General features: G+C 44.5%; 1 protein-coding gene across 6 annotated transcripts in view; it reads left to right on the top strand.

Moving 5' to 3' along the window:
- The window catches only part of LOC105560183 (amyloid beta A4 precursor protein-binding family B member 1-interacting protein), a 130,470-nt gene that overhangs the window by 64,785 nt on the left and 43,235 nt on the right, over positions 1–22,450 (top strand). The window contains exon 1 of one of the 6 annotated variants that reach the window (XM_012009065.1): positions 4,447–5,531. The exons of the other annotated variants lie outside the window; for them this stretch is intronic. Coding sequence (XP_011864455.1) covers positions 5,412–5,531 — 120 coding nt within the window. The 5' untranslated portion in view covers positions 4,447–5,411. Of the gene's footprint in view, positions 1–4,446; positions 5,532–22,450 lie in introns of those variants that run through there. 6 annotated transcript variants of the gene reach the window in all.

Below are 22,450 nucleotides of genomic sequence, written 5' to 3' on the forward strand. Positions count from 1 at the left end.
GGGCATTGGTGTACAAGATTTTGGTCAGCAGTTTCCCCCTCGAGGTAGACTCTATTCAAGTGGAGAATTTTATCATTTGAAAACGTGTATCTTATACATTTTCGCTGCGCGATTTATATCGCTGTATTTTTATCGGCGAAATGAAATACGGTTCTCAGCGAGTTCGACGAAAGAAACAACATATTTCTCTCTTGAAAAAATTAAGATATTTCCGAGATGTCGCGACAACACGCGTAATACAGGAGGTCGAGGTGCAGCGGCATGAAAGTTAGCCGGTCATTTTATTGCTCCTTGCGACCGTACCAACCTTTGTCCAACGATCGGCTCGCCGAGCGAGTTGTATTACGCAAGGGATTCGCTTGCAAAAGGAACAAGGCAAAAAAAAGCAGCATTACCTGAGCCTGCTTAACATAATGCGTGCATTGATACGTTCGCTGCACCCCGGACTCCACGCTGCGTTCGCTTATAATGTTAGTCATTAGTCGGTCGATTTGCCGTAGAAAAATCAGTTGAGAGTCAATCGCACGTTTCTGTGGGATACTCGATTGCGAGGGAGAAACGCAGCGAAGAGATTGAGAAGATTCGAAATGTTTCACGCCATTTTTTTTCACATTGGAATGCATAATCACTGAATCTATCAATATCGATTAAAATTGCGGTCATTTCTTTCATGTATGTAGAACCACGCTAAAATTGAATATAAAATGTTCGTACACTCTCCGCCGGACGCATAGCATTTTATATAAGAAGGCCTCAACATTCTTTGCATTTTTTTTTTAAAGAACATGACTGGATAGCGTTTTTGACCATTAAGATTAGGAGACATCAAGGCGTTCTTTCCATTAATAATCGGAAAACTGTCTTGTCCTGCCGGATCTGAAGAACGGTTTATCGAACAGGCACAAGTTACATGGAGTTCTCACCCCCCGCGGCCTTAGATAGTAGTCCACAGACATGTTTCGCCGCAGTATCTGCGTCTGGCGGCAGATAACGCGGTCTCGTTGCGTGGCCAGATCGAGTGGCAACATCGTGCCGGCCGACGGAGGCGAAATCAATTAACTTCGGCAACATATGCGTGCGTAACATGCGAGTGCGTCTCGCACGCGCGCCTGCGACGTAGTAGACGCGTAATACGGAAACACATACAGGGTGTGACAGAACTCGTGGGTCTTTCTTTGATGTATCGATGGCTCTTGAGCCTTTCCCCGGTCGTACACAAATTTTATTCCTCATCACGTACAAATAAAAAAGTACATATGTGTCAGCGCTATCGACGCATTTTTCGAATAGCTTTTTCGCCATTTCGAGAAACTAATTTCTGAGACACCCTGTATATTGTGGTCTGTATGAGGCGCCTATAACGCGTGCATTTGCCGCGTGGGTTGCTATGGGCAACCCGTGACTAACACACGTTCCAGCATCACGTCTCTCACCCTTCTCGTCTCACCCCTCGTCTCCCCCTTTCTTCTTCCTTTCTCTCACTCTTTTCTCTTTTCCTTTCTCTCTTCTCTCTTTCTCTCTCTCTCTCTGTCTCGTCGTCCTCCCTTTTGTCGTTCCTTCTCTTTCTGTCTTGCACCGGATTCAGTGACGTAACAGTCACCGCGATGAAACTCGAGAACTAATGATCGATTTCGAGGGCGAAAAATTTTGGGTTTCATAGCGCCGCGTCATCACATGATTGCACGATTACGAAAAGACTCTATTAAGTTGCGAATGACGAGTCTGTCATTTTTGGCCTCGTCTACTACAACGAGAAATGCTTTTGAGCAATTGTATGGAAATTTTTGGTGAATATTTGGAGCACGGTTAAAATTTAAAAAATGATTTTGCACTCGTCAATCAGATTGCACGCATATTGTTATATTATCGGTCACTGGATTGAGGGAGAAAGTATGCGAATGTGCTTTCGGTGTCGAGGAATAGCTCTAAGATGAGAAATGTTAAGATTAATATGGATTTCACAGATGACTAATGGAATATCATATCTAATCGTTTTTAACAGTGCACTCCGCAAATTACTTGATACGTTACTGTAAACCATCTCTCTTCGTTCCATGCGACACGTTTATCCTTCTCAGGGACACTCGCGTTCGTTCTCTCGTCCCTTCTCTCTCACTATCTTTCTCTCACATGCCTTGTACCCTAGGTTAGCGCTCGACGTTCTCATCGTGCTCGCTGGGACTCGCTGGTCCTCTCCCCTTCAGGAGTGGATCTCTATGGAAACTAACGAGACTCAAGTCGCAGATCCCTCAAAAGACCGCGCAGTAATCTCTTTCTTTCTCGCGCGAAAATATTTATCAATTTTTAAAAAACTGTACACCGTGAGAACTGATGAGACGATCCGTTTATGGTCCCATCGGGATTCCGCAAAGATGAGCAGTTCGGGGCAGGCAGGAGTCAACGTTCATCCCTGCTCCCTTTCTCTCGGAAAGCCCAGGGATGTACCGCGTTTCATTACGGCGCAACGATGCGTGATCGCCGAAATGTCGCTTACGCAATTTTCGTATCTCAGAGGCGTCGTCGATTATCGATTTTACGATAGATACGTTCGCGTGCGTCTCCGACGTCGGCGTGTACCGTACGCACAACAATGAGATAGTACCTACACGCTCTGGTGTCTCCTATGCGAGAGGATTTCTCGACCTACCTTGTTGATAGAGCTATGCATACTCCGCTGCATGCTCCGGCGTAATTAATTACCGCGTGTCTTGGCAGCGTGCATCCGAATATCTAATATCATTTTACGCTAAGTGAATTTTAAACAAATAGAAGATTTCTCATAGCTGTGCACCCGCGTGTGTCTAATCGCTCAAGGCGACGGTACAAAGCTACTGACTCTTTAATTAGAATTTATCTTTACAAAATTTATCTATCTGAAAATGACGGCGTATAAAATGTACAGCGTCAGAAAGAATAATCTATCCCTCGGTGAAGTGATGAAATTGAAGTGTCTGTCACTTGATCGAAATTATTTTGTGAGATAACAATATTTGAAGTGCAGCATCCTTGACGTGTCCCCTGGAGCAATCTACTCGGTTGTTTACTCGATCAGAACTCTCCGTTTATATATTCAAGATTAAAATCAACGTGTTAACTGGGTCCCGAGCGGTGCGAATCTGGGTGAATCTGTAAAAACAAAGCCGCCGCTTGTGGGATCTCCCAGGATAGCGCATGGGTCTCCACTGAAGAGGGATCGTCCCTGAACCCATGGCAGCGACGTGCGGAAGAGAAGGGGTCATGGAACTCATAGAGGGGGGAAGCGCGTCATGGTGGAGGTGGATGAGGCACCAAAAGAGAGAGAGGTTTCTATAGGGGATGCTGGCTGCGTAAAGAGAGACGAGGAATCGCGACGAACCTTCGACCATCACCCCCTCATTGGGACGTTCTCGTTTCCTTACTCGTCTTTCGCGTTGTCTTCTCTTTTCCGTTTAGCTTTATCTGCTGTACATTGCTTTCCGACCAGCTTCAGGCAAAGAGAGAGAAAGAACAAAGAGAGGATAGCTCTAGGAGAATAAGGAACGTTGGAATGCAAGCTGGAACGAGAAAGAATGAGATAATGCGAGTGTTTAAGGGGAAGAAAAGAGAAAGCCATAACGCAGACGTGAGGAGAGAGAGAGAGGGGGGGGGAAGGTGGAGAACATGAGGAAAGAGAGAGACGGGGGGAGACGAGAATGAGCAATTCGGATTAAACGATGACTGGAGACGATTGAATCTTGGAACGCGAGTCGTATGGTTAAAGGAGGCGAGTAAAAGAATCCGTGGAAAACGAAATTTTACGAATCACGAGGAAGAAAAGGGACGAAAAGAGGAAGATTGGCAAGATCGTCGAGAGAAATCAAGGAGAGAAAGAAGCAACGAGATGGTGCCATTTGAAGGTGGGGAAAAACTTAATCTCCCAAGATTAAAAATACAATCGTGGCGTTTCGAGAAGAAGGAGGGGAAGAGGGCAAAGGGGAAGTGAGAAGACGAGCGCCTGGTTCTCTGGAATGACAGCGACAGAGACGGAGTTAGGGTCCCTTCGGGAAGAGAAGGAGAGACCCAGCGGGGGTTTTGAAGGCAGAACGAGAGAGAGAGAGAGAGAGAGAGAGAGATGGCGAAAGAGAGAGGCGAATAGAGAAGCCAGGGCAGGAAGCAGACAGATGAGGTGAGTTAGAGAGAGAGAGAAAGAAGGAAGGGGGACTATTCGGGGGAACAGACGAGGGATGGGGAGAAGAGTGAACAGAATAGAGAGAAGGAGAGAGAGAGAGAGAAAGAGAGAAAGGGAGCGAAATGGAATAAGAGAGACAGGGAAAGAGAATAGAGAGACCAGGCAGCGAGTGCGCCCACTGAGCCGCCTCCATACCACCTCCAGCATTCCCAGCCTGCACACACAGTTGCAGCTGCACCGCGGCCGTGGCTCTCTCGTGTGCACATGCGAGACTGCGCGCGCGTCCCTCGCATAATCTCGCGATTCTCTCGTGTGTGTGCATGTATATCTACGTATATTTAATACATAATATATACTATACTACGTGACGCGCAACAACGTCGTCGCCGTGCAGTTTTAACGACGCCGTTTCCTTCGTTTCTCCGCTTATCGCCTCGTTGGACGAGATTGTGCGCCTATCGAACGTCATTCCTGATGCCCAGCGCTGGACCTTCGAAGACCGACCAAGGCGAACTCACCGTAAATCATAATTAAAAACGGTATCGAGTGCAACACACGACACTGTCGTCGACGTAAATTTGTAATTAAATGAGTTGCGAATCGATTTTGACTCTGTCCTTCCTGCAACATTCGATTTAGCGGCGGTGTCGAAGTTGACGAACTGACGAGTATCGACGTTGCGTTCTCAGACGGGAGGACTCGGAGATATCAAGATCGAGATTCCCTACCGACTCGGCTTCACGCGGCCCTCGATCGTCGCCGACTAGCTCGCGGTCGCTGAGGTAGCCGAGACGAGTAGTGCGGAGACGAGAGCGCAAACCGGAGTGCTCCAGCGATCGGCGCGTGTCGCTCGTTTTTCCGCGTTTCCCCGGCGAGCCGCACTGCGCGGAGCACGTGCGAACCGCGAGACCGAGAGAAGTGCACTATCGATCGCGTCCCTCTCGGATGCAATCTCGAGGAGCGTGTCCTTCTCGTTAAGCGCGATACCCAGCCGGCCGGCAGGAGGAGACCTGACATTTCGCAAATGTCAACCGTGGCGACTTCCGCGTAATCGGAGCGTGTCTGATGAACGATAAGAGGCCGACTCGTGCTTTTCGAAATCGTACGCCGTCTCTCCCGTTCCCTCCCTACCGTGACGAGCCGAAAGTGACGGACGCGTAGCGAGAGCGATGACACGAGACACGTGAGGGACCGATTGGAAGCTAGAAAGAGACTCGACGTCTTCGATTCCTGGGATTCCGAGAAAGCGAGGGGATATCTCATCATGGATTGGATGAGGAGGCAGGACGTCAAGGCGGAGCCGCAAGAACCTCCTAACACTTTGACACCGGAAGACGACGACGAGTGTTACTTCGAGGAAGACGCGTCGATAGACGAGGGAATGGTACGTGAGATTTCACGTTGCGCTTATCCGATTTGCGACCTCTCGAGAGGATCGATTCGTTGGTCTCGCCGAAAAGTATCGGGGTTTTAATTTAAAGATAAATCATCGCGAAACGCGGACACTTTGTATGCATAGAGTGGCAACGGCGTCAATATGCATATTTATCGGGCTGTTCGTATAATGAGACTTGATGTATGTATTAATTATATCGTATTACGTATGCGCACTTATTGAAATATAAATGTGTCGCGCGATCGAAGCGGCAATCGAGGCGGGGTAAAATTAGTATTTATAGCAATTGCACAATGCAAATTGGTTAAAGGCACATCGCCGAATATCGTCACCTCTCCCCATGCCCGGCGTTGCATCGGTCAAGGTAGAAATTTGCATATCCCGGTTTGGAGAGTACGAGGTCTCCCTCGTCCGAGATACACTCTCCTTTAATAACGGTTGTACGTACACGAACCAGCATCGTGATCTTCGCATCGTATCTCCCGACGCGTCCATGAATGTTAATAATAACGCCGTTATCGGCCGCTCGCCCATGGTCGCTCGCAATAATCGTTGGCGGCGGTCGGTTTAATGCGTGTATCGCGTCCGACGTTCGCGAATATCGATATAGTCCGTGAGTCCGTGGTAATTTCGCAATCGTACCGCGCGCGTCCTCTCGATTGCGCGAACAAATCGTTGCCTTTTCGTGGCTTTTTGCGAATCCCCCACCCGCGAGATTGTTGTCCAGCTCCCTTCGCGATCGCATCTGTTGCAGTTGCGCCCTCGAATTGCATGCCGCGTTCGAGAGGGCATCGAATTTTCTCCAGGTAATTGCCAGGGCGGATGCTGACCGTTAGGGCATTCAGTTACGTGTCGCCGTTATCCCTTTTCCCCGACCCAACCCCTGCCATTCATTTCGAGCCTGCATGAAGTCTGAAGCTTATATTACGCAGTAACTTTTCAATGCAGTAAGTTTTTATGTTACTTAATTTTATTATTACATTATGATATAATTTTAACATTGTGCATGCGTATATTTATTTATTTATTGCACTGGCACCGAAAATTTTGTTTCATTTGAAAACGTTACAAATTTGTGAATTAGATTCGTTCTGGAAATATCAAAGTAATTCCAAATTATGTAACGAAAGTAATTAAACATTCTTTTTAGCAATTTTGAGACCTGCATTGCGCTGGTACATTATAAATCATACTTTGCTATATATTTATCTCGTAAACAGATGGTGGTTTCTGCCTCACATATGGCTACTTTGTTTAACGCGCCGTTTACGAATATAACGTTGCGTGAATCGGGCTTAACCGGCTACGAGAAAATGGGCTCGAGTGTAAAATTACGTCGAATCTACTGTTACGTCCATTGTTGCCTCCGAAGTGACCGCTTGAATTACTAACCGCTGGCGGAGTCATTCCGCTCGCTCGGGGCGAAATTGCATGCGAACCAACGTGCGTGCGCTACGCGCAAACGTTTAACGGGGACAAAAAGCCGCCCGTGGCGATAAATCAGAAAATTGCGAGAAAATCGAGACACGAGGGTCGCCGGGGCCACGTATCATCCTTTCTTTATGTTAAAGTGATATCTTGACGCTTGGAAACGATGTCACTAATCTATACGTTGCAGAACATTGTGATAAACTTTTAGCTCTTAATCGCTTAACTGGAACTGCGTAACTTGATTAATACTGGCGATTTAAAACTGGGAGAATTTTTGTATTTGCAATTTTAACCTGCCATCATATTCGACTTTAAGAAATTACAATTTGAAAATTACACGGACGGATTTTAAACTTTCTCTTAAAAAAAAAAAGAAGATCGAAAGAACTTCGTTTTCTTTGAAGAATCCGCGATTGGAAGAGGACGCGATAATGGCCACTCGGTCTAGGGCAATTCCTGACGGATCCTGGCGACATGCCGACTCGGCCGGAAATTAAGGGAAGAAGGAGAAGTTGCCGGGGTCGATATACGTCCAGCGATTATCGGGATCGCGTGGGCGGCATTTACGGAACTCGCGCGAATTCCGCATTTCTCGGTGACCGCCTGCTCTCCTTCTCTCTACCTTCCTAGTCTTGATAAGAGCAGGTGATAAGTTACTCGAAGCCACTTCGGAAACCTTGGCAACGCCGAGGTGCTTTCGAGGGGCTACGATGATTCAGCGCCAGCTGCGCCCTCGAAGAAGGAAGAGACGGAGGTGGTGGAGAGGGGGGAGACAGAGGGGCAGGGGGAGGAAAAGGAGGATTGGCTATAGCACTCGAAATTTGTTAGTCAAAATCGAAACATCGATCCCTCGCCTCGGTAGGATTAAACGTACGCGTCTCCTGAGCGGAATACTCGACGAGGTTTTCCACCTTGCCTTTCGCTGTGTGCGCGCCGGTATCTCGTCAATCCGCTTCTTATCTTATTGGACGATCGTATCCACCGGAAGTGACTCGCAGGAGACAGACGGTAGCGTAGGCAGCGGCAGATAAGCTCGGTGGGCTAAATAGTTACGAATATTTGCTGTCAAAAGCGGGGGGAATAATGGGCCGTGTGACACGAGCGTTTTAACGCTTCGTGCGCGATACACATCGCGAATCGCTTCCTCGAAAGTTTATTACGAAAGTTGGGTTTATCAAGCGCGTGCATCGCGTAAAATTCGATGACAACGTGTTTGAGGAATACTCGTTAATGCAGTTATTTATTAAATTACAAGGAATATCAGCATTCGCGTGGTGGCGAAATATAATAATTAACTCTTTGGTAATAATGATGCTTTTCTGAAAGACGAAATATTAAATAAACGATGCAATCCATCAAATTTTTGGAGACGAGAAAACCAGTCCGAAAGTTTCCCCGAATGTACTCGAGTTATCAAAGGCTCGTACATCTGAGTTCCCTCCTGCGTTAATCTAAGTTTATCTCGACATCGAGCTGAACAAAATTCGTCAAGTTTTCCCCTCGGAAGTTTGTATTAATATAATGAAAGTTTGTACGTACATTCCGTTGTACAGAAGAAGTAACGTTATCCCGGTCGCCAAATAGCAGTGCGTGCCGAAACAATGGGATTGCCCGGAGATTGAAATATAATTTCAATCGGAAAGGTATAGAAAGAGAAGGAGGTAGAGATAAAACGATATCAAGATAGAATCGATGGAGAGTCGAAAAGAGGGAAAGGGAAGGAGAGAGGAGAATTGAGCGAGGGTGTCTGTTGCTCGGAGCTCGTCCGCAGGCAGAAAACGGGGGGTTGATAGGCGACCAGTCACCATTTCACCCCACCGGCCGCGGCCACGTCGGGGATGAAGTATGACTCATCCGGGTGCCACCACCCCTGTTTTTCGGCAGTCTCTCGCATCGGGAAATTCGCCACCCGTTGACTCCCCTTTAGTCACCGAATCTGTTCGTCGACCCCACCGTGTTGCCAGCGAGTAAACGAGCATTAGCATAATCTGTAGCGACAGCGGGAAGAAAGATACACCATCGAGCGCGTGCGGTTCAGGTGCCCGGCCATCATTGTTTGTAATTTTTCGTGCTCAGTACGACTCCGCAGTCGAATCGCCATTGCCTTGCGAGAACGATCGTTACGGACGATCAGCGTTGCCACGGTCGAATTTTAGGGAAGAAAGAACGTATTGTGCGTTTTCGGGATGGACGGTAAATCGCACGCAGAGGCGACTGCGATTGTCTGCAATTTGCAACGGTGGACTGGCTGTAAAAGATGCTCATTTTGTATTACTAGACAACACAAGCGCGCGTTTCGCGCGCGCCATTTGTTCTTTCTAAAAATTCGCATGGTTTAACAGCTGCAAATAACACGACTCACGCATGTCGTATCGTACAAGCGAGACAGCCAATCAGCATCTCGGAAAAGCGACAACAGTACTTCGAGACTTTCGACTATCGACTTAACAGACCTTTTTTATATAGGAGAAAAATAAAATAATAAACGCGCAAAAATATTATATTACAGATTTTTCAAGAGTTTTAAAGTTATCACGAAGGATTAATAGAGTTTTCTTTGGGTTTTCAAGTAATTTTGTTTTTACAGTTCTTGAAAAGTAAATATTAATATTAATTCCTTGAAAACTCACGAACAATTCTCTTTATATAAAAATTAAGTAAATCTTGCATGAAAATGAGTTATGAAAATACGAATATTATTTCTCCAAGAAAATTAGTTTCAAAGTGAATAGGAATTTTCTTCCTTTTCTATTTGTATTTATATTCGTTGTCGATACTTTCGTGCTGTTTGGGAACTAAAAGACTTGAATTCCTCTACCATAGTTAGATCCCTCGTTAGCACGGTAAGTGGGATAGACAGCGTCACTGTGGCAGGCATCGAAATAAAAAGAGCACAATCTAATCCACACGTGGTGCAGACAGAAAGAGATCTAATCCACATGTGGTGGCACGGGTGTCATCACGGTCGCTTGGCGAACGAATTAATCCCATTATTTTTATTCTTTTTACCTCATCCTTCATCTTCGCAAGAGGATATGTATTTTACATACGTGATGCGTTCTGGAATTAGAGAGCCAGGCTCTTACTTAACGAGACTCCAGGGGTATAAATAACAAGGTGCCGGCTTTTCTCAATATCAAATGAATATTCTAATTTTCAATTTCTAATTTTGTCTGCAACTTGAAGTTGCGCTCGAAATTTTTATTTAAAATTTAATTTGGAAATTTTCGAAGAGAAATTGTTAAAAGCTACAAAGATATGACAGCGTCCGATCGAGTCGTCATCGGGAAGAATTTGACTCTTCTCTGAAGTATAATTCTGAATTTTGCTTTGAAGTATCTTCTATTCAATATTATGTCTAGAAAACCTCGCATCTGCCTCGTACGATTTGACGGACGGCTTTCGATGTTGGAACGAGATTACGCTCGATCCCCTCGAAGGCGGATTTATATCTTCGTGTTGGCTGCGCGTGGATGAGGGAATGCACTTTCAGGTGATCATTATTGTAGAGACAGTGAGGGGGCTGCGATTCGGACCCACCCCTTCGCAATCGCGGGGGCGTAGTTTATCTATCGTTATTGTCCAACCGATCGATGCTGCACGGCTGGAATTATCGCCACCCCTCGAGAAACTTCCACACTTTTTAGTTTATTTTCTATAATAGGGAATTAGCACGAGCTTTTCGTAAGCTCGTAATGAAACCTATTCGTTTTGTTGCAATGTTATTTCTTTCCAATATTTCCGATCGTGGATGCAATGTCTTTTATTCCTAATATCCTACATACGTAAATCGTTTTAGAATTAAAATTTTATACAATTGAAAACTTGATATGAATGTATCATATTAATCTACTTAAGTATTTACAAATATATAGACAGTGAAAAATCGAGATCTTTTCTCTCGACAAATGAAGATTTAGCGTTCGATTTTTTTCATTATTCTATTTTTTTTTCAATGAAACCATGAAGTCTTCTTACTTTCTTCGTTTCTTCGCTGCATTTCACCGGTTAAAATACTTTTATTGTCGCGGAAGGTAACGAACTCTAAAGAATAGCGACTTTGTATGGATTTTACGAAGTGTTTCGCTTCTTCCCGATTTTGCATGTCTCGCGATGTCCCGTAATTCGTGTCTTCTGCGGCTCTGGTGCTTCTTCATTCGAAATCGTTCTTAACATTGGGATCCCTCAAGTCTGGCGCCGGGCAATACTAACCATTCACCCATGCCAAGTCGACGAGGTTTTTGCAGCATCGTGGTGGCCCCGTAGAATTCCCAAGCGGGTCTCGCTAAATGTACGCGAGCAAGCCGGGAAATCGATTCCACGTACGCTGTTCTCGCCTGACAGATCACTTAAATGAACATCTGCCCGTTGCGTTTAAACGTGCGCGCAATACCGAAGACGCTAACTTCGCATTAAAAATACCACAATTACGACCGGCGAAAAAGGCGCTGAGAGAGACTAAAATCTTTCCTGTGGATTTTATAATTTTATCAGGCATTACATGGTGACACAGATTTGCTGGAACAAGATAAAGTAGTGATATTTTTTTATTAACGTTTTCGTAACTTTTTGCATTGTTATTCGTCTTTTTAATATAGTTTTTTACATTAATTTTTTAAAAATATTTTATTTAAATATTGTAGCTGTGTTTTCGATGTACTGAAAAGACGGCTTAGTGAATAAAAAAATTATCAAACACATTATTATTTGTCAAACAGAAAACACGTGGAATATGAATATCTGCGATTTTAATTGTCGGATTATACATATGTGTACTTGTAATATTATCAAACTATGATGTAAAGAATGGAACAGTCGATCAAAGATAATTGAAAGACGTAATAGCACGTTGACATAACAGAAAAGTAAGATTGTACCCTATGTATCGAGATGATTCGTGCATTAAGTGACTGATTTACAAAGAGGCGAGTCGAAAATTCAATCTGAAGGTACCGTTGTCGCTTTCAGGAATTCGTATATAGAACAGGGGAACCTTTACCTGAGCTGATTAGGTCTCCTCCAGAATGCCATTTATCACCGAGCGGAGACTGCTCGAAGGCTCGAAGGAACCGATGCCCAACGAGACCCAATGTAAAACCATGCCGCAAAGACCCCCGCAAGATTTCTTCGAACGATCGCGGCCAATTTAAAATGTCACATTATCGAAGACGAGTCGCACAATGTCGCCCTCGTGATTATCTCTCATTGATGCTCAATTAAGATCTGGTAACATCGGATCTGGTTGAAAGCCCGCTTATAATTATAGGATCATCTTTGTCAATTAAAGGATTATCTTAACTAGCTAGGGTACAATTTGGAAGTCGCAAATGTAATCAGCTGCGGGCAAAAAGTCGTTAGTTTCCTGGGCTTTAGGAGAGTAATTAAATTCTTTACGAGTCCGTCCAACGCGCTGACGCGCGAACTTATTGATTCTCCTTTGTACCTAGATACGTAGAGGGTGTTATTCACCGATAAGGCGAGCAGCGCGCCGTAAACAGCCTAACAGAATTTACGCTAAACGCCGCCGTCGTCTCTTTCCGGTATTGCCATTCCGCACTTAACGGGCGCCACTTCGCGCCCGTGCTCTTTCCATTGTGCGGCGCAATCGCGAAGATAACCCCGCTGGCCGGGGGTATCATCTTTCTCATTGTAACCCCGACGCGGAATAAGAGCGTAACGCGAGACGCCGCGCCAGCGTAAATGAAAACGCGAGCTATGAAAATGCGCGTATCATCGGAATACATTAGCGCTGTTCGCCGTCCTGCGTTCGTCAGCAAAAGAAGCGCGAGGTTTCTTCGGAGATAACGATTCTACTTGAAACCATGCGTACTCTATCTTCCTCTGAGTTTATATCATCGTAAAACGTACATATGCGATGATTTCCATTCGTAAAAATACAAAGAAACGTTGAAAGAATACATTACTCATCGTACACGTTAAACTGACAATCGCGCCAAAAGTCGATGAATTTAATTAGAAAAACTAATAAGAATTCTTCAATGTCGCCAGCGATAATTAACGTCAGTGTTTTCTTGACCATACCTGGCATTTTTATATTATAATATAGAAAATTTATTGCGAAAAATATTACCTCAGCCAGGGTTTGAATCTGGACCTCCCTACACTGATAGAAAAATATGTAGTATTTGAAACTATAATTGCATAGTAAAATAATTATAGTCAGGACCCAGCAAACACCAAAGTAACAGTTACATAACATCAATATATAACACATGCTTGTTGTATTACATTTGCATTGATGTTATGTAATTGTTATTTTGGTGTTTGCTGGGGAATATCAGTGTTATAGTAATTATTACTACAATATTAGTAATAGCAACCATATAGACACAGTGATGCCAACTATTTAAAAAATTACTATAAAATATAAGCTTTTAACTATTATTCTGTTGAAATATCCAGGTAATGAATAGTAAATTGGTTAATTATTTTTATATAGTAAATACAATCACAATAATAGTAAATTTAACTACATTTATATCGTCCACCTTACTAATTACATGGTAAACAAAAGTTAAGTGGTCTGGAATGTCCTTACTAGAGGAACGCGCGGTATAAGACTTTCTCGTAAGAAGAAAACCGCATAGGGTGTTATAAATGCGGGTAAGTTTATGGATTTGTGTAAGATTACTTATTTTTTCTTTGAAAGAGGCTTTCTTGTACTATTCTTCATGAGTGCAAAGTAATGTAACCACTGAGCATAGTGAACGCAATGTATATATAATAAAAAGCGGGAAAATTATAAAACTGTGACTGGCTTCTAAAATGACTATAAATTATAGTGAGATTGTGGTAACTTGAACCATTTTTTTCTGTCAGTGTACACTCTAGCCGGGCGTCTCACCAATTCGACCACCGAGGCATATGATATAATATTTGTTGCAATAATATTAATTAGAAAAAATTGACGAAATATACACGTTGTTCTTGAAAGGGCCGTGATTCTTAAAGAGTTGCGTTCATTGCCAAATGGACCGCGAGAATGCTGACCGATGCGCTGCTCCGCGTGATCACGCTACGCGTTTTTGGGCACGTTAATCCTCCTCGAGTCGTCTCTCTTCTTATCCCGGGGAACATTACGGAGGGCCCCCGGATCCGTTGTTCAGAAAAGCCACATGTGTCCCTAATGGGTGCGCCGACGGACGGGCAGTACTTATCTCTCTGTAGCCCTCTACTCTTTTGTGTGATCTTTCCTCTCGCCGGGATCCCTCTTGTGTCCCTCTCGCCGGCGCGAGCCCAGGGCCGGCGTAATAAACATCTGTTTCGATTGACAAAAACTGCGCCTCCGTTTAAATTTAAACCCTATAACGCATCTCGATCAAATGACACGAGTCGTCCGCGCTCGGATGTTTTTCGTTGAGTTTACAGCGATTAATCCCACGCAATAAATGTTGTCGCGAAATTAGCTGGGTGTCATTGGCGAATGCGGGATGAGTCTCGTACACGAGTATTCCCCACGCTCGACGACTCAAACATCTTCGACGGAATAATCGCCCAATTTAGGGTGACACCATCGCGAGGAGACAAAGATGAAGAAGACGACGAAGAGACAATGAGAGGATTTACAGGATCTCCTCCCGCCCGTCGTTCCATCCGCCGCTGTGCTCGTGCTCGACAAAGGGGTGCTTTTTCGCACGGAAATACCGACGACGCATCGCACTCAAGCCGGATTAATCGACCGAAACGAGTGGTGCGAGGCACTCGACGGGCTCGCGGATCGCTCGTCATTCCGCATGATGCGTTTTTCCACGGGGCGATTTGTGTCTCATGGGCGCCATACAACCGAAGGCACTTTGATATTTAACATATCGCACTTTCGTCCATTGTTCAGAGCTACCGAGTCCGCGCATCTGTTTCTGAAAGTATATTTATGTAATTGAGTGACAGAGTAGGCACTTGTGTAATAATACTGTATTGTACGTGTTTGTGACACGTACAATAGAATATTAGAAAAATATATGAAATTCTATTTTGTTGTTTAACTATCGACAAAAATTAAAACAAAAGGAAGAACGTGTTGTTTTCGGGGATCTTCGTGTTTTCGAAATTCGAGCGGAAGTTAAAAATTCTATGTTGCATTTATCGTCGGAGGGGAGTAAAAACCAACGAATAGAAAGGAAGGAGGGACAGGCAGAGAGCGAACGAGGTGGCGGACGGGAGATAGAAAGGTTTGCGAGGTCATGGTCAACCGATCTGGTCGACCATGCTCGGTCACGTGAAGCTGCCGCGAGCCGAGCTTTTCGCGCCGAGTCACGAAGCTCCCGCACGCCAGCTTGCGTTTTCAATCCCGCTCGCTTTCGCTTCCCACGCTCTCTTAACTTCCTGCTGTCGCAAGCGCGAGCCTGACTAATCGATTCGGGCAGATCGAACGATCGATAAGCTATCGTTATCCTCGGTGACCGGCCGATCGCGACCCGGAAAGATTGCGGGGCGGAATGTACAGGATGAACCAAAGTACAGTCACTCCACGAGCTTCGGGATATTCCATTAGAAGGCAATACTGATGTGTTGTTATCCGTTTCGTGTATCGCTAATATTTTTTTAAATACCGGTATTTTCCGGCCATTTGCCGGCACGTAAGAGATACGTCGAGGAATTATATCGTCCTCTCACCCTGTTTTGTGCAATCTATGTTTCGTAGCCCTTGGAGGTTGTCTTTACTGCTCAATCTGTTATCGCCGCGAAGGACCCCGGGCACCCTCCAGCTGCATTTATTTTTACCGTCCTCGCCCTATATCGCCGGCGGGCACTTTTATTTTCGGCGGCGAGACGGTTTCATTGACACGAAACCGGGGGTCCCTCGGCGCTGTCTTTACGGCATAATTATTGCCTTCCCGCAGGGATGATTGATTGTCACACGAGCTTAGCCAACTCGCCATCCCGAGCTTGACATATTGCAAATACATGTATTTATACATCATGCACGTCCACGTATATTTACGCGAGCGTGCGATAAACATTTGAGCAAAAGAGTGGCAATAAGATGCAACTTAATTTAAGAATAATAAGAAGAGTAAGAACAGAGGAATCTCATATATACGTGTTTGGTGTAGATGGTGCAGGAAATAGCGAAAGCTGCAGCTCATTCCTTATTTATATTCTCTAATTAAAAAAATAATTATTATTGCCGGCCGAGCTCAAGATCGTCCGACGTCATTACAATGCATATTACGATTATAAATACGTGTTAAGATATTCACATTTACTGCTAATTAAAAAAAGGTCCCCCCCCTCATCGGAATATTCATCGCGCTCATTGATGATATCTTACATAACGTTGATTGATCTTTTCGTGCTTTCAACTACATTATCGTGCCCATGGGCGCGGTCGATTTCATGATCGTTGTCAACTGTATTATTACGTTGACTAGCACAATCAATCTTGTGCTCGGTTTTGAAAAGGGAAATTATTCGTTTAAAATGATCCCGAAAACTTGCCGTAACTTCAGTAGGAATAAGACTTGCATTGGTTTTGAATGGTAAATTTAAAAATGAGAGTACAGAGCTTCTCCAATGTCGATTGCCTAATTGCTGGCCTATCAAATTGGTTTTGTCCGTACATTTGCATATAATAGAAGGTTATACGTGTAAGTTACGACGACATATTCGTAGATTGTTAGGTCGGTTGCTCGTGGATCTATGTGTGGCGATAAATTCGAAGATGCACTGATCTACAGATAGCTATCTACAGATATGTAAATTTATGGATTACTCGATAAAAAAAACTTGTTGATCCATAAGTTACTATGGACTTGTCCGTAGATCAACGGATTACTGGATTCACAGGTTGCGTAAGCTGGAGGAGAATGTATAGAGCCACAGATTATCGTATCGTTGAATCTCTTTCTGTTCTATACTATGCGTCACTTATAAACGAGTAGCTTTGTAAAATAAATGAACCATAATCGATAAATAATCCGCAGTTTAATTAGAATTTAATTGAAAATCTCCAACGGTAACAAGGGACTTATTGAAATGATATTTTCGCCGACAGAGATTCAATCGTTAATTCTGACTGGTTTATCTCAATTGTTTCCTTATCTCCGTCTATTTATAGCCGCGCAAGATCACCGCCGCGGGGCGCGAATCCTCACGCGATCCTTTATCGAGCACCGAACTCGCTCGGCTTCGTCCAACTAGAACTATTTGCGCGCTTAGATCGCGAAGGCTACGAGCAGAATGCACTCGGCAGATGTTGAGCAGCTGCCGCGGTAAATTGCCTTCGTGGCTTGCATTTAATTCGCGATCGGTTGTCTTCGCTCTAAGCCCCATCGGCTGAGCTCGATCCGAAAGTCTCGCAGCTGTCTCGGAACACTGTTGACAACCGACACAGTTTTTGCCTATTGACCTCAGGAACTTTCTGCGCGAAGATCTAATTTTAGTTCATTTAACACCCGTCAATCTAATCGATCGAGATGCCCTACGTTCGCAGAATCGTTTGATCGGCCCAGAATCTTTTGGCAAACATTTTATTGCACGACTTCATTCATATAATTCTTATGTCCCTCGGATAATTTTACTTCTTTTCCCCATCCCTGGTAAATTTGCAAAAAGCTTTTCGCAATTCAAGACTTTTGCCAAAGCACCAATTAAATCTCTTTGAAATTTATTACGGGCCAAGAGCTGCGGAGAACTTCCTGTATACGTTCAATCGCACGAATTGACATTCGATACATGATTCTGCATATCGTAAGATAAAAAAAAAGAAGTGGTCACGCGCGAGTACTTGGGCTTATTATAATTGAGCGTGCGCTACGATTATGTTATCTTGGCGCACCCTTGCTCTCGCGATATTAACGTTCGGCTCGGCCGATTCGCATCTCGTTGCGGCGCGTTCGAGCGCGAAGGAATGGTAAGCAGAGCCGATGACGCTATTAGCGCGAAGCCAGTCTCTAAAACGAGCGACGTGCGTTTTATTTCACTTCCACCTCAAAGTTTTCTCCTCGGGCTTAGAATCGTTCCTCACAATAGCGGCCCGAGGCGCGCATTGTCCGCTGGATTACGCCATAAAGTACAATATCTTATATTCGGATTAGGCAGGTTTAGAGGCGCATAACGAAGGTCTGGAGGGCCCTCCGGCCATGTCACGAGTCATTCTGTTGGGCTCGGGCGTAGAGGACCGTCTCGAGGCGAGACGGTGTCCGTTTACAGACGACTCGCCGGAGTCTTTACAATTGAAGAGCGAATAATTATTTGACGTTTCCTGAAAATAATCCGGTATTGTTGGACGACGAGAACGCGTTTGACTCTTGCGCTTTTAACTGCTGAATCGATTTACCCTTTGATTTTCTGAGAGGCAATTTCGAGCTAAAGATACAATTATCGCGAGGCAAACGATTTGATAATTTTAAACGTAAATTTATGTAAAATATCTTTTAAAATTTTATCCCGTACCTACGCCCTTCCTCATCTTTGGAGCGCCATGGTTGTTGGTTCTGCGAGAAGAAAGCTTTTCCATAACAAAAATAAGGGACGACATGTTTCTGGAAATTTGTTGGGACGGTATGCATGACGGCGACATTGGTGCGTGCTCGTGCATAAATTCCGGGGGCACGCAACTTCTCTGCGCACGCAGGGTAGTGCGATTAGTCTGTAACGTTCCCTCGGTGACTGCGTGCGGCTGCGACGTTAAAGTGACCGCGTCAGGCGGAATAAATTCGCGTCTCTGCCCGGGGTAGATAATGCGAGTTTATCGTCGACGTGTGTCCCCCGTGGCTCAAGATTAATTGAAAATTTAGGAGAAACATGGCCGTTTCACGCGCCTCTCGAAAAGAAACGATCAATATAATTTGTCGAGACGATCTCGCGTCTCGTTCGATTTACTTTCGGATCTTTTTAACTAATCATCGGAATATAATAAAAAAAGATCATTTTTGTTTTAATTCAATTAAGGAAGAATTTGGAAATTTTTATATCTTTTCAATATACTTTATTTGTCTTGAATTAAATTTGAATTAAATTAAAAATAAAAATTTAATGAAAGGTTGCGATCAGAAATTTTCATATTCCAATGAAGCGACTCGCAAGAAATTCTTTTCGAGAATGACAATGCGCTCTTGAAAATTAAATAAGACGGTACGACATTAGAGCCATTTGATAAATCATCGACGTTGAAACTAAAAACTGGACATCGAAATTCGAGCGCGAGGAGAGAGGGGAAGGGAAAGGGGCTGTCTGGGCCAACAACCCTCGCTACAACAACACGGGGCGGAATGTACTGGGTGAAAAATGCGAAGAGGGCAGCGTGTGGGCGAGAGCCGGCCAACGTAAACACGGAGGGACGAGCCACGCGCATCGGCACAATAAGTTATAACAAACGGCATCTCTGCTCGCTCGTTCCCGTCGTATGTGGACTCGCATAAGAGGGTCACGACGAGGGTGGCGAGGAGGATCGGACGGAGGGCCACGCCTAACCGCGTAAAAATATCAAAGGTCCGTGGGCGTGCGAGCCAGCTCCTCGTCTAGTAGCCCTCGAAAACGAGACGATGAATACCGGAGTCCCTTGTCTCCGTGCGGAGTGAGCGAGCAACATGTGAGAGGAGGTATATCGGGTTTTACGGCGACCGTAAGCATCGACTTAGGCATGCGACAATATTAGTATGTCCCTCGCGGGAAATGCGCCACGTGGTTTTATTCCGTGCGAGGTACCTAAGTAGAAGAGAAGAGCCAAGTTGAAATAACGGGGCACTAAATTAGCACCCGAGTAGAGTGCGCATTCAAGTTGAACAGTCAAATGCTGGTGTTCATTTTTTTGTCCCGTCGTTTATAGACACATTTCCGCCGCGGATTCCTCCTTGCAATTAAAACTTCGACGACTTTCAAGATTGGAGTAAATTCTATAATATATACTTGGTTTGCGCAATAAGTTTTTATTTTAGGATTGGTGTCTTTCGTGAAATGAAGAACAAGTTATAGCCAGTTTTGTCGAAAAGAATTTTTTATTTCTGTTAATATTGTCTCTTGCAAGAATTGCATTGTAGCACTTTTACATAAAAGTTTTTAATTGGTTCACACTTACAAAATTTATCTCTAGTTCTTTTTATCGCTATACGCTGCCCTAAGATAGTTGAGTTAAGATTAATGGGGGTGGAAGCAGCGATTGTATTGCACGGTCTCGGTTTAAACGGATAAAGGACCGTATCGCATCAGCCAGCGGTCACTTCCGCTTGTCCAGACAGTCCGTCGCTGTTTCCTCTTCGAGGTGTGCTTTTGTCGCCTCCGTGCTGCGCGTGCGATCAGAATGAAAATGAATAGAGTGGCTCGTCTGGATCATGTCGAGCAGTGTTTCCCAATCTCTTCCTTTTAGAATGTACAACTTTAGTATTTCACGAGCAATAAATTTGCAGTGTCATTTGCATAAAAAAACTCACTGATTTATATATCGACTGCTTCGGAAAATTGGAAAATCGCCAGTTACAATTACACGCAATGTGTACTTAAATGAAAGCTAATATTTTAAAACACCAGTATTCGGTCAAGGTGTACATGTATAACAAGAATTATTGTGGCCAGTGAACAATTAACCAATGTATAAATTGATAATCGACACAACTGACAAAGAAATTTATTGCAAAATATATTAGACTTTTATATTTTAATTTTATTCCATCGAGTGTTGCACGCGTGGCAGAATCTCTCGGCTCTCTTAAAGTTTCGCTTAAAGAACACTGGAAAAAGATGCCGAAGTACGACGCAAGAGGAGACAACGAGTTATTGAACGGGGGTTTTAATTTCGCATAGAAATAATAGACCTTATCGATAGCTCGGTCACGTTGCAGTAGCGAGCGCGGACACCTCTTTTGAATATTTAATATACTTTATTAGTCAAGGAGATTGATCACAGAGAACTATATACACATATAGTGTAAAAGAGTATTTTCGCGACATTATTCCCGATGTTATTGCTGCATAACGCGATTTGCATTCTGCGGACGCAAAGTATACGTTTTACAATAACTTCATTCCGACGTTAATGGATTTTTGTTTTGTGCTTTCAAGCGTAATTCAAGCCTCGGCGAGAATACAGATACATTACACGCATACATCGCCGCCTGGTACTATTATATTCCTCTATAACGCAATTTAAATCGATCAATCTCCACCAACGCGTGCGACGCGACAAATTGCGGATTTTGAAGCACACTTAACTATAAAAGAACCTTTTCTAGTGCGAGGGTGAGAAGATACTGACCATAGATTTATTTAGTGCTGCTCCATGAGTTTTCCATCATCTTGTACGGTGCATGTTTTTTTCGTCGTAAATCTCGGGAAACGATCAGAAAATCGAGTGCTTGAAAAGTCCCTCCTGATTGTTTACGCGGGAGAGATGGTACATCGCGCTTTTCCGGACCCTCCGCCGTAGAACCCTTGGGGGGCCTCGCCCTTCACGGTGGCAGTAAAAACGTCCACCACCCATGCACTCGGCTCAACGACGACGAGGCGTATAAAGTCGATGCATCGCTTTACGTAACACTCGATTTTACGTCCCCACCTAAAACACTGCGGGCCGCAGTAATAAAAAGCCGCGGTATTTCGAGACGCCGACAATCTATCTCGCAATATATCACATAACACTTCAACTTCACTCTCCAAGAGTATAACATGATGTAATGATTTACGACCGGAGCAAAGTGCAATTTGCGCCATAAAGAATATAGAACGTTTTATAGAATTTTTCGGATACAATAAAATATCAAGTTACTCTTTTTATTTCATTGACATCTCTGAGTGTCGCGTTAAAAATACTTTGGCTTGTCCTCGCTGAATCGCTGTCCTCGCAGCATTCGAAGATCGTTGCTCGTAAGATGACATTTTATTTGTAAGATATACGCCATGATATAATCTTTAGTCTACTTTTTGCGGCAAAGAAACGGACACAAGGATACACGCGGCGGCACAAAAGGCCAGTGACACGGGAGGTCTTTGCGGCCAGTCGCTTCTTCATCATCAGAATACGATCGACCTCACCTCACCAGGAAGACTTGTTAGATTCCGCGGCAAATGGACGGCCACCCGCGCGTTTTCGTTAAACGCCGCTCCGTTGATCCTTTCCACCGCTTCTGATGACTCAGCGGTAGCTTCACCGGTTACGTCGCCGTGGTTTTATTCACGCGGCTTTCAAGGTTCGCACTTTGTGCGAGCCGACTTTCGAGAAACCTGACGGCTTTCTCACAAACGATTCGTGCGGGGAGCCGTTTCTCGCTATCCTGGGCAATGTTTTTGGATCCTGTCCTGAAGGCCCGCGAAAGCTGCGGGGGGGTTTGACCGATGCTATTTATTACGGAAATGATACTTGTCTACGACCCGACAATTCCGAGCTGCCAGTGGAACACGGTCGATTACGAACCTTTAAGAATGATACGTAAATTCTACAACGTAGTGCTGATAAATTTCTCGCCCGCTCTGCAGGGTTCGGGGAAATAGTTGCCATCAACTTTCTCGCGAAGCTAACGGGC

The sequence above is a fragment of the Vollenhovia emeryi genome, unplaced genomic scaffold, assembly GCF_000949405.1.
Source record: "Vollenhovia emeryi isolate VEMERY1.0 unplaced genomic scaffold, V.emery_V1.0 DF939239.1, whole genome shotgun sequence".
Lineage (NCBI taxonomy): Eukaryota > Metazoa > Arthropoda > Insecta > Hymenoptera > Formicidae > Vollenhovia > Vollenhovia emeryi.